Source organism: Thalassophryne amazonica, chromosome 8, assembly GCF_902500255.1.
Source record: "Thalassophryne amazonica chromosome 8, fThaAma1.1, whole genome shotgun sequence".
NCBI lineage: Eukaryota > Metazoa > Chordata > Actinopteri > Batrachoidiformes > Batrachoididae > Thalassophryne > Thalassophryne amazonica.
Genome location: NC_047110.1, coordinates 37,129,488 through 37,143,156, shown reverse-complemented (window position 1 = coordinate 37,143,156; position 13,669 = coordinate 37,129,488). Strand labels below are relative to the sequence as shown.

The 13,669-nt window shown below is 39.2% G+C and overlaps 1 protein-coding gene across 1 annotated transcript in view; it reads right to left on the bottom strand.

Annotated features, from left to right (window-relative positions):
* The window catches only part of syt12 (synaptotagmin XII), a 120,394-nt gene that overhangs the window by 8,043 nt on the left and 98,682 nt on the right, over nt 1-13,669 (bottom strand). Inside the window, exons 5-7 of the mRNA XM_034175996.1 lie at nt 2,873-3,088; nt 2,340-2,460; nt 1,733-1,866 (exon numbers count right to left, since the gene is read on the bottom strand). Coding sequence (XP_034031887.1) covers nt 1,733-1,866; nt 2,340-2,460; nt 2,873-3,088 — 471 coding nt within the window. The remainder of the gene's footprint in view (nt 1-1,732; nt 1,867-2,339; nt 2,461-2,872; nt 3,089-13,669) is intronic.

The window sequence follows — 13,669 nt, the reverse complement described above, 5'->3', positions numbered from 1 at the left end:
TATATTTTTAATTAATTTATATCAAGTTGTAGAGATTTGCTTTCAGTTTGAGTTAAGGAAGATAATTTTAGAAAAAATGTATTTGAAATGGAATAAACAAATTAAAGTGTGTGAAATACCAAGTGTTCCAATACTTTTGAGGGCAATTGAGAAACACTGAGGAGCAGCATCTTACATCTCATATATAGTGTAGCAGATAAGAGAATATTTAGAGTGGAATCCTGCAAATGGTGATACAAACATCAAATTTGGCAAAAATAATCCATAGACAGTCACTCTTTTAAAAAACTGATTGGCCACTTGAATTTTCAACAGGCAGCCAGGTAGGGGTCAATTGAAGAATTACACAGGGGTCAAAATCAGGGGTGGGCAACTTGTTCCAGAAAGGACCAAGAGGGTGCAGGTTTTCTTTGCAGCCACTGACTCCACCAGGTGATTTCACTGATTAATATCACTTTGAGCAGATGGAATCAGTTAATCAGTGAAATCACCTGGTGGAATCAGTGGCTGCAAAGAAAACCTGCATCCTCTTGGCCCTTTCTGGAACAAGTTGCCCACCCCTGGTCTAAATTAAAAGATGCTCCAATCATATAGAAAACTAGAACACATTATTTGCCTGATCATAAAGATTCCAAAAAAGGTAGAGTTTGGACAATCTGTTACTGAATGTTATGGAGTTATGAGGTAAAAGCAGCAGGAATGGTGACAAAGGTCAGTTTCAGTTTGTACAGTGGTCAAAAGTTAATGTTGCTCCATTAATTTTACTCCAGCTGTATTTGTGCTGAATTTGATGCTTGTATCACCATTTGAAGGATTGTTTCAGTTATCTGCTGCACTAATAATTCAACAGAGCATAAACCAACTGCTGTCTGTTAGCTTAAAAATGTGTACATAAAGCAACCCAAATTAACAAAGAAATGCTGCTTTTGTGGTACACAGCACAAACTACTGGACAGGAGGAACCTAGCAGTCAATGTGACTCACTGATTTGAAAATGCAGCTCTTTCAACCAGACGTGTGGTGCTGTGACATGTCAATCATCTGTGTCCAATCAGATTTCAGGAGAGTCCAGTGAAACCCCGGCCTCCGCTCCAGCTCCACCCATGCCAGGAAGTGTTTGACATTTGAACATTTCCTGTGTCACTGTGACTGATAAATTGGCACTTCCTGTTTGAGTATGAGTTTGCCACTGAGTTCCCACGAGATTCCATGGGATCTCGTCTGTCAATCCAGGAAGTATTTGACATTTGAACATTTCCTGTTTTACTGTGGATTTGAAAATTGGCACTTCCTGTTTAGGACGCCCTGTACCATGGGTAAGCTTTGCGCCGCTTCACTCATATTACTAATGGCAGCTATGCAGATGGCACATTTGGAGAGGTGGGGAAGGAAACAATGGCCTGCCAAGATGGGTGACAATCTGGACCCATTGTCATTACATACTATGTTGGATGTGACAACACATTGTCCTCCGGTGTGCACAAACACCTGACATGATCTTGGTCAGGTCAATACGCTGGTGGCCCAAAACAACTGACGTGCATTTGAGCTACCAGAGCACTTGTCCATGAATGGAGTTTGGTTTTGATTCAGTAAGAGGTCTAGATTTGGAGAATTATTGCACCTTGAGGAAAAAAAAAAAACTGCCTTCAGTTTTATCTTTTCTGCCTTTTGTCCCTTCACAGGCTAAACTGAACAAAGATCTATTTCAGACTTCAGGCACAACTGTCACCTGCAGAACGATGGATGGCACAGAGAAGATCATGGCTTCGTTAAAGATGGGGTTAGTGTCATCCCTTTTGGTGGAAGTTTTCTTCTTGCTGATCTTCCTGCCGTCTTGCAGCAGATACACTTTCACAAATGGATCTGATAATGACAGTGGGACAGTGTAATTAGGATGGCATTATATCTACTCTCAGACCTCAGAAACACGTCTTCCACACATGCACAAACAAATACACAGTGCAGTGCATGAGATAAACTCCTCATTAAATACATTAGAGGCAGGGCTGTACACACAATTAGCTGTGCAGATGATAATAACAGTGTTTGAGGAGGTGACCTTTATTGCTACAGTGTTTCTGTGGCACTTATCAGGATATTTAACATGATACACAAGTAATTAATGTCCCATAAAGATAAATTTGTCTTCTGCAAGATGTGCACTCAAGTCTGCCATTAGTCACTATGTAATTATTTTGTTCCCAGGCGTCATGCTTGAGGCACTTGGAGAAATTATGGGGGCTTTTCAAGCAGAATTAAAGCAACAGACAGGAGCACAAATATAGAAACTGACAAAGCTTCAAGGAATACACATTAAATACACAACTTTCTCCTACCTGCTGTGGTCTTGCCGTTGGTCCACACCAAGTTCTTGCACTTGGCTACAACTACCGTGAGGCGCTCTGCTGTCGGCAAGTAGCTGAGAGACAGTAAGATCTCCCCAACTGCATCTACAGCCTGTGGAGACAAAACACATCTTCAGCATTAAAATTTTACCTTGGAAAAAGATTTCAACATCAAAGTCCTGTTAAAAGTGGCTTTTCATGAGCTAAATCAGATGTGATCAAATGTCAGGACTATGTATTTAGTTCATGCACTTGAATCAAAGTTTTTTTTTTTTTTGGTCTTAGTTTTTTTTTTCCAACTTTTTCAGTTTTTAAATTCCTTTGGTTACCTCTACTATGCACAGTTTATAATTGCTTTTTGGCACTTGGTTTCTGACTGATAACTGCATAAAATGGAACCTCTATCCAATTTTAGTGGTGTAGGTAAATCCGTAAAAGAAAAATGAGAGTGACTGAGGTATTTATTGTAGAATTACTGTACTTGTGCCATATCAAATTGCTTTCTGTGAGCCATTATAACTCACCTTATTGACATCTTGAAGGTAGAGCCAGGCGTTAAATGGTCTGATGGTCAGGTCCAGGTCTGACAGCTTGAGCTCTGCTATTCCAGCACTGATGTTTCGTTCGTCAGTATCAATACCAAAAGCAGCAAAGCGCAGACTGTATTCTTCCAACATGGACAAGTCCATCGGGATGGAGAAACGCTCATCAAAAATCACGGTGAAAGCGTTCGTCTGCACCTGGAAAGAAGCACAACTCAGTTGAAATTATATGTTCTTCTGAATTTAGCACAATCTAACCCAGAGGCAATGACGTGTCGTATTTGTTGCACTCTTCAAACAGTTTCTTTTTGCTGTATAATTATTCACTCAGCTATTAAAATCCTCCAGTTTGCACAGGCAGAACAGGGCCTTGTGCATTTGTGGTTTGCATCATACGCAGACTTTGAACATAGCAGCGTTTCTCAAAGTGACTTTACGTAAAGAAATTATTCCCAACAGTGGAGAGAGCTTGTAACAGAGGGACTCTCCTAAATCTATGAGCCACGAGAAATATTTAGAAAAAGTGTTTCCCACCACAGTAGAAAAACACCATGTGCAATAGAAATACGTAAGAAACAGTAGCTGTAGCATTGATGTGCAACCAAACTTTGCTTAAAATATCTTGAATAATAGTTAATTTATTTAATAGGGAAGGGGAGGAGCAGGGAGAAAAACTAGTGTTTGGAACTACTGTTTCACAGCGGTGTGCTGGGGATGAAATTTGGCCCTGGTGTGTGTGTGTGTGTGTGTTGGGGGGGGGGGGGGGGGGGGTTAAACAGAGTTGTGTTTTGTGGAAACTCATACATACAACTGAGCATATTAATGCTTGTGATAAAAAAAAAAATAATTAATCAAACTCTGCCATTGAAAACATGTAGTTAATGTTCAGATGACGACACTTAACTCGTGCAGCAGATCGGCAAAATGACTGTGCATCTTTGTGACTAAGGCATGAAATATGGCACCCATATTTTAAATTACAGGGGTCAATGAAGAATTACACAGGGGTCAATATTGAAAAGTGTTCCCATCACACTGAAAAGTACACCATATTATTTGTCTGATTATACCGATTCCAAAAAGGTATAGTTTAGATTATCCTTGATTAAATGTTAAAAAGATCAATTTCAGTTTGTACAGGGGTCAAAAGTTAAAGTTGCATCAATTTTCATAATAAAGCCATGCAAATTATTGGTTGAGCGAATACGAATAACAAATGGAATAGTTTTGTCTGTGTTGACACAGTGACTGAAAGTATGACAACTGTGATTGATAACTTACTAGAATGTATAACTATTGAAATATGTGAAGAAAAGAAAAAGAATATTAGAGTTAGCTGCATATACAGGACACCAGGTACAAATGTTGATACTTTCAGGGAATGGATAGAGGGTACATTTGCAAATCAAAGAAACAAAGTAGTTTTCATATGTAATAATTTCAACATTGATATATTAAATCCATATAAGCATAGTACAACAGATGATTTTATCAGTGCAATGTATAGTATCAGTCTATTTCCAAAAATCACCAGAACAACCACAATCACCCTCAACTGTAACACCTTGATTCACAACATATACACTAATGAACTTGAGGATAAAACAATAAGTGGTATTCAAATTAATGACATCAATGATCATCTACCAGTCTTTATCATCTATGATTACAACCACACCAACAGAAAGAAAAATAATCAAAAAGAATATCGGAGAATGAGGTCAGGGGAATCAATAAACGAATTCAGGAATGAATTATTGGCGCAAAACTGGGAAGCAGTATACCAAGAAAACAATGTGGACAATGCATATGAAATATTTCTGAAGACATTTAAGCAATTATATGACAAATGCTGTCCAATAAAAGAATACACAAGAAAACTGAAGTATGGCAACTGTCCATAGATCACAAAAGGTTTACAAAAAACACCTGCAAGAAGAAAAATGCACTATACAGAAAATTCATTGACTGAGAACTAAAGAGGCAGAAAATAAATATAAACAATATAGAAATAAGTTAACAAATATAAGGTCTATCAAAAAAGATTATTATAGGACATTATTCGATAATAACAAACTTAATATAAAGGGAATATGGGGTATACTAAACAACATTATAAGAAGTAGTTCTAAACAGTTACAATATCCTGAGTATTTTATTGATGAGGTTTTTTGTTTTTTAATAAAAATGGTGTGGCTGACAAGCTAAATAAATTTTTTGTAAATGTGGGACCTGATCTTGCAGGAAAAATCTCTGATCCTGGGACAGTTTGGAAAAACATGGGTGTATTGATAGAATGAAATTATAATTCAATGTTTCTCAGAGCGGTGGAGGAGAAAGAAATATTAGATATTGTTAAAAAATGTAAAAACAAAACATCAACTGATTATAATAACATTGATATGACAACAGTAAAGGAGGTCATTGAAGGTATCTCAAAACCTTTAACATACATCTGTAATTTATCATTTCAAACTGGTTCATTCCCAAACAAACAAGATGAAAATAGCCAAAGTCATTCCACTGTACAAAACCAGGACAAGCATCATTTCAACAACTACAGACCTGTGTCTTTACTCCCACAATTTTCCAAAATACTAGATAAACTCTTTAATAATAGATTGGATATATTCATTGAAAAGCACAAATTACTCTCCGATAGCCAGTATGGTTTTAGATCAAACAGTACAACATTATTAGCAATAACACAAGCAACTGAAGAAATCACAAATGCCATTGAACAAAAGAAATATGCAGTTGGAATATTGATTGACATTAAAGGGCCTTTCACACTGAACGCGTCAGAAGCGTCAAAAATCGGTTTAAAAAGCATTATTTTCAATGAGACGCGTTGCTTTTTAGATGCGTCAGAAGCGTCGCGTCAAAAGCCGAGCTAAACCGACGCTTCTGATGGGAGTGTGCATTGCCGCTTGTCGGCAGGCTGACGCGGTCAAAGTTCAATCCAATCCAACTTTCGACACTCTGAGCTGTGACGTACCTTCGCGTTCTCCAATAGGAACGACGCGTCGGGCCAAAACACAGAAGACGAGTGGCAGAAACCACTGATCTCTACAAAATGGATCGGTGTAGAAACCACTGATCTGTACAAAATGGATCGGTGTAGAAACCACTGATCTGTACAAAACATTACCGTGTGACAGGACTGCTCATTTATGGAGCAGTTTTCTGGAGAAAAATCATTGGAAATGTTTTTTGTTGTTGTTTGTTACCTCAAAATTTCTGATTACTGTTAAAAAAAAGTTTAGAACACTTGTAATTAAAATAGCTAAATAAATCAATAAATGGTTCTTTAGAAACCTTTCATCTGTAAATTAAAACCACCTGTTATTTCAGATTAGATAATTTCTTGTTTAACATAAGGAACCTTGGACATTTATTTTTAGACAAATAAAATAACATGGAAACTTGTACATTTTTTAAAGTCTGGTAGATTATTTATATCTCATTCAACCAGAAAAAGACACTAAATAAATACAAATGTGTATTATAAATGCAACAGGAAATAATTTAACAATGACTGCAGTGTGATTGTAAAGTAGGATTTCTGTGACATAAACCTCATGATGTTTTTTTTATATATAGTCATTTCAACTTGTAATTTCACCAAAATATGTAATTGCCTTTAATGTTGTTATCAGGACAGAGTAATTTCTAAAATATGAATTTGAGCACTATAAGTGGAGAGCTTCTACCTGTGCAAATGTCTTTTGACTTTGATTCGTGGACATTTTTAATGATCCGTTCATTTATTGTTAAAATATAAAATGAAACAGCTTTTTAAAAAATAATAAAATAGTTGCTGTTAAAGAGCCTTTTATTTAGAAGCAGGTGATGTTCTGTTGGATTCTCAGGACCAGATGAAGGTCTCTTCTGCAGCTTTGAACTCTGGTGCTGTTGCTGAAGACACTTTTGTCCTATTTTGAAGAGCAGAAATGTTTTCTTTCGACTGGACTTCGTGGTGTTCAGCTCATCAATGGAAGTTTGGTTGTCTGCACAGCAAATGTTCCTGATTGGGACAAATAAAAATATATTTTTTTAAATATAAAGAAACACTAAACAGTTTATATATAAAAAAGGAAGAAAAAAAAGCAAAAAAACCCACCTGAAAAAATAAGTTATTTAAAGTTGAGCTTTTGTGGTGTCTGAAAAAAGCTGTAGCTTTATTTGGTAAAAATAAAAAAGACTGAACAATCTACAAATTAAAGCGTTCACTCAGATCAACTGTGCTAAAAAGCTAAGCTAACGTTAGCCGATCAATAAACCTTCACAGCAGTGCAGAAACGTCACGTTTTACTTTTATTTTATCCTCACCTCGATAAAGCTGCAGAACTAACCTCCGTTGGGCAAACTGGGACTTCCCATATATCCAAAAGTGGGAGATTTCAGACTGAGTGGGTTTGCTCCATCACCCCGGCTGCCTGCCTCGGTCTGCCCAGTGATGATGCCTGAAGGCCGGCTTCTCCGTGCGGGTCGGCCCGCTATCGCAGTTCGAACGATATCCCACCAAGTCGTCAGTCCTCCCTCGGTCGGTGTCACTCCAAAAAGTAGCTGAAAAAAAGCTTCTCCCAGCAGGGTGATGGGAAAATCGTTCTGCTGTTTTTCAAAGCTTTTTTGTGGTTCAGGCGATGCAAATTCAAGATGGTGATCGCTGAACTTTTTTCAGATTGTGGAAACAGCCAGAGTGTGACATAGCCGCAATCTCTGCCCCCTTGCCGTTTCCGAAGCAACGCGTCTGACGTCACGAAGCGTTGGAACGCATCGGCCTGACGCGCTAGGGGGCGTTAAAGCATTGCGCTGAATCTTGCAGTGTGAAAGGCCCTTAAGAAAGCCTTTGACACAATCAACCATGAAATATTAATTAAAAAACTGGAAAGATATGGCATCAGAGGTATTGTATCAGACTGGGTTAAAAGCTACAGTATTTACAACAGAGACAGCAGTTTGGTAAGATGGGTGATGTCAGTTCTGAATGTTTGGACATTGTTTGTGGGGTACCACAGGGGTCAAGCAGACAAGCGTATTTATAGGCTGACGGAGGGGGCGTTTCCACAAAACCACAAAAAAAAAAAATACCCACAAAAATCAATAGACAAAAAAAATATATATATACAAACATACTTATAACCTGAAAAATAAATCAGAAAAGAATAAAAAAATATATATTAATACAAAAATAAGAATGGTAAGGAATCACGTAACAGTTGATGAAAATAAATTCCCAACCTGGTCTCACAGCAAGTCGTGCTTCAGCAGCATGAAATACACAATCTATTGGTTCGTCATATTGTGACGGAAAGCGCCTCATTTTCGTCATGGCAGCACGAATTCATTCTCATTCATTCCGTGATGGCTGCACAAAATTAAAAGTGAAACTGGGGTGTCGGAGTGGTTATGGTTAGGGTGGGGGGAAGGAGTAAGATTAGGTTATGGTTAAGGTTAGGGTTGGGGGTGGGAGAAGTTAGGAATAATGAGTTAAAAAAAAGCTCCGTCACGAAAATTTGACTCATTTCGTCACGGGAGCACGAAAAAAAAACAACAAACAAACGTGAGACTGGGTTGAAATTCTTTGGGGTAATAATAGATGAGAAAATCAGTTGGAAACCACGCATTAAATATATACAAACCAAAGTATCAAAAAGCATTTCACTGTTAAACAAAGCAAAACATTTTCTGGATGATAAATCACTCCGCATCTTACACCGTTCCATTGTCTTACCATATTTTAATTACTGTGTAGAAATCTGGGGTAATAACTATATGAGTTCAATGAAATCACTAATTATTCTTCAAAAAAGGGCAATACAGGTCATTCATAATGTCAGCTATCAAGATCATACTCACTCACTCTTCTTAAAATCAAAACTATTAAAATTAACAGACATAGTAAAATTCCAAACAGCACAGATCTTGTACAAGGCAAAAAAAAATGACCTTTTACCATAAAACATACAGAAATTAAGGATCAAGAAGGGGGGATATCAATTACGAGGGAAATACAATTTCAAAATGAACAAAATCCACACAAACATGAAATGATTCTGCATTTCATTCTGTGGGGTGAGACTGTGGAACGGTATGAATGAGGAGTTAAAGCAGTGTCCAAATATTCAACAGTTTAAAACAAAATATAAGGAATGTGTTTTCATGGGATACAGGGATGAAGTGTGAGAGTTACTAGGTGTTCACGGGAAACTGTTATTGATTATTTATTTCTATATTTATTTATGGATTTATTTATGTTCATTGTTAGTTGGGTCTATCTTTTCTGTTGTGTTTTGTTGGGTTCCTTATGTCTATCTTTTTTCTAAAATTGTATTGTATCATTGTATCATTATTATTGTTATTATCAGTTGCTATTATTATTATCATCATCATCATCATCATCATCATGATTGTCAATAATATTTTTAAGGCAACAGGGACTGATATGTAAATCATTATACAGGGAGAATGGGTGGGATTAGATAAGTTTTGACTTCTCACTCCTTTTTGAACTGATTTTAATTTTACATTGTCTGTTTTATTTTTCTTTTATGTTCAAAATAAATCTTCTTCAATTCAATTCAATTTAAGTTTTTGTCATTGTGAGATTCTTTTGAACTTTTCTCCAAAAATCTATGATCCTGATCATTGTTCCTGATTGTTTATTGTTGTTTCTAATTGCTGACATGTGATTGTGATCCTGATCTTTGTTCCAGATCCGTCACCAATTGATCACTGATTTTTAGTCTGGACCTCTGATCTTGATCACTTTTGATTTTGATCAGTCATCTTTGATCCAAATCTATGATCTTGAATGAATACTTTTAATCCTAAACTGTCCTCGTCATCTTGAGTTTTAAACCTGACATTCTATCTTTCTTTGATCTGGAACTTTGTTCTCTGAACCTTGCCAAGAGGCTGTGTTTTGTGGCCATGTCTCTGTGTGTCTGTCCTTTTGTCAGCAGAATATCTCTGAATTGGTCCAAGTCAAAGATGAAAGGCAGGATCAAAGGATTCAAGATCAAATATCACAAATAAATGATCAATAGCAAAGTCCACCTCTTGAGCCTCAGCTATACCAAAAGTTAATCAGTGATTGTGTCATTCTAAGATAGTCTACTGGCAGGCAAACAAAACAAATAAATTAACAAATAGACAGACAGATAAATGGTGGAAGCACAAATCGGACTTTGCAACTGGTTATGCAACATCCAGAAAAAGTCTGGCTGCACTGTAAACACTGTATCTGAGTCCAAGCTGCAGATGTATGTCTGCACGACTGGTTTCTTCACTGCAGGGACAACAATGACAAAGAGTGAGGAGAGTCGAGAAATGAAAGCAATGAGAAAGAAGGGTGCCAGAGACATTATGACAAAAACAAAAAGTACTGATGACAAGGAAATACAAGCTGACAGAAGAATGGAGGTGTAGGAGTGAGTCAGGGAGAAGCTAGTTTGCCCATCGAGAGGAGTGGAGCTGATGTCAGCACTTCCTTTTGTCCTCATCACTCCACCATATTACAGAGGGAACCACTAAAGCTGCTGCATCAGTGGATCCTTCAATTAATATTACTTCCCGTCTGGATGCTTTAATACAACCAAAGAAGGAGTCCTGAGAGCCTGTGACGCACAAAACCACATCACGACTTCACGGCACGTGACTTCGATGACTCACAGCCAGGCAGGAGTTCGTGGATTCTCTGGCAGCGCCGCCATCGGAACAGAAGGCGAATGGAAAGTGCAGCAGATGGATGAAGACCTCCCTGATTTTATTAAACCCATTTTTAAGTGAAATAGTTTGTAGCTTGTGCCTGCGAGCTTGTCCTTCAGTTCTCTGTTTAATCAGATTTAGTCACACTGATCCTATCTTTAAAATGCATCATGTCACATATCATAATGTCTCTTATTATCGCCGCTGCAATGAGAACTACGGTTGAAATAGGAGCAGGAGTGAAGTGAACTGTGCAGGCCTGATGATTGTCACTGATGTGAAGTCAGGCTTTCTGACTGCATTCACTTCCCAGGCGGCGCGCCACTCAAGCAAATGAAATGGGCTCCGGGTCAAACAGGAAAGGACTGGCTTATCAAGCCGCACCATTGCGGGCTTCTCACCCGCAGGATGGATCACTGTCTCTGTCGAAAACTCAGCCAGGCCTACAATCTTAAACACAGTACAAGTGGAGCCACAGCTCCCTGTGCACAGGAGTGCCATCACACACCACGAGTCCTTTTGATAGGTTACACAGGCTGAAGTACCAATCATCCATCTAGGGCACCTCTGTTCTTTAAACCAATTTTGGAATGTCTACACCATTAGTTATGCAGTTACACTTATTTAAAAAAGTTTTTAGATTTAGTGTGTTGGTCCCATTGTGACACGTGCTTGGGTTTCCAATAACAATCATTATTTTATGAATTATTTAGTCTTTGTCATCACACATTTTGTCTGGAAAGCAGGATAAGGCAAATCGATGTTGACACATCAGCAGCGATGTTCGTTATCGAGGGTTTGGGGTCTTTCAACATCATACCATCACACCCAGCTGACCCATGCAGGTTTGTTCAAGCCCTGGCTTTATATCCCAGCAGTACTGACCCATGGGTCATTCCTCTTAGTCCAAAACCATCTGGAGGCCTTCTCTGCAGCCTCCATGGTGGACTTGGTGGATTTCCTTTACACCACACCAGTTGTGCCAAGTCACCAGATCCAGGCTTAAAAAATAAGTGGTTGAACATATGTGTGTTGGATAATATCTGTGCTGATTCCTTATTTTATGTTAGTTATCAAGTATTTGTCTGTGATATCTGTTTGAAAGTTTTTCAGACCTGGTTTATAGTTTAAACATAAGAGTTAAGTTTCACTTCCAACATGCATGTGCAAGTTTCAGATACAGGGATGGCTCCTCCTGTCTCTGAGAGCCAGTAACATATAGACTATAGGTAGACGTTTTATACCAAATGCCCTTCCTGATGTAATTCCAGATGTACAGGGAGAACGGGAAACAGGAGGCTCAAAACAGGCACTTTTTCAACCACTTGCACCACCTGCTGTAACTGCAACTACACCTGCTCCTAATTTCCATTATGAATGTGATGATCAGATTATTTCTAGCATTTCCAGACATGTCCAGCAGGTGGCTAACAACCTACATGTAACATAAATGGACTGCATTTATATAGCGCTTTTCCATCTGCATCAGACGCTCAAAGCGCTTTACAATTATGCCTCACATTCACCCCGATGTCAGGGTGCTGCCATACAAGGCACTACACACCGGGAGCAATAGGGGATTAAAGACCTTGCCCAAGGGCCTTTAGTGATTTTCCAGTCAGGCGGGGATTTGAACCCAGGATCTTCTGGTCTCAAGCCCAACACCTTAACCACTAGACCATCACCTCCCCTGAAACATCAACCACACTTGGTTCTAATTTCTACCATCCACAATGAATTCAGCAGGTGGCAGACATATTTCTCTCTCTCTCACACACAATGTGCCTCGTCCAATCACGGACCTCAGTTTCTGTTTCTTTCATGGTTAAATTCATAAAAAAATCCTTTCCGCTAGATTGTGTGGAGGTATGACTGTGTTATTTCAGTTTTAGAACATGACTGCTGTGAAACAACCAGAAAGTAACTGTTTACGAGGTCTGTTAGAAAAGCAACGGACCTTTTTATTTTTTGCAAAAACTTTGAATCATTTGAAACATGTGCGATTGCATCAGCCAAGCTTGAACCTTCGTGCGCATGCGTGAGTTTTTTCACGCCTGTCGGTTGCGTCATTCGCCTGTGAGCACGCCTTGTGGGAGGAGTGGTCCAGCCCCCTCGCCGGATTTTCATTGTCAGGAAATTGGCTGATCGACTGCCGCTTTGCTTCATCAAAATTTTTTCAGAAAGTGTGAGAGACAGCCGTCTTGTCATGCCGAAAAAGTGCTGATGTCAAACTCTTCTGCCATTTCTGTGGTAGTCAGACGACGTCCCGGATCAACAAAGCGTTTATTTTGGAAATGAACGGCACATTCCACTGTTACAGAAGTTTTTTGTCATGAAAAGACGTGCGGAGGAATTCATGCGTCGGGACGGAGGCGCAGGGCACAGAACAAAAAGTAACGCCGTGATGAAGCCTCACAGGACATGTTGTAGCATGTCCAGCTTGTCCATAATTTCTCGGATAGTCACACGACTGAAAAGCCACCGAAAGCCGTCTGAATTTTCCGAATGGTGCAAGAGCTGGGCATGTTAGGGCATGTCCTGTGAGACCAACACGGAGGTGCTTGCGTCCCGCACCATGAGCGGCTCCGTGGCGAATTTCTCCGCTCCTCTTTCCATTACAAAAACTCCTGTAACAATGGAATGTGCCAAAAAAGTGCTATGTCCAGCTGTCTTGCCATTTCTCTGGTAGTCAGACGACGTCCCGGATCAACAAAACGTTCACTTAGGAAATGATCTGGTCGTTTGAGCCTGTTGATCGCTGCTTGGTGCGTGGCGCGCCATCCGCCGCTGTGGGCCGTCTTTAATCCAGTTGTAATTGTCCTTAATCTGTGTGATCCCCATAAAATCTTCACCAAAAGCCATCTGAATTTTCCAGATGGTTTCCACTTGGCTGTCTCTCACACTTTCTGAACAAATTTTGATGAAGCAAAGCGGCAGTCGATCAGCCAATTTCCTGACAATGAAAATCCGACGAGGGGGCTGGACCACTCCTCCCACAAGGCGTGCTCACAGGCGAATGACGCAACCGACAGGCGTGAAAAAACTCACGCATGCGCACGAAGTTTC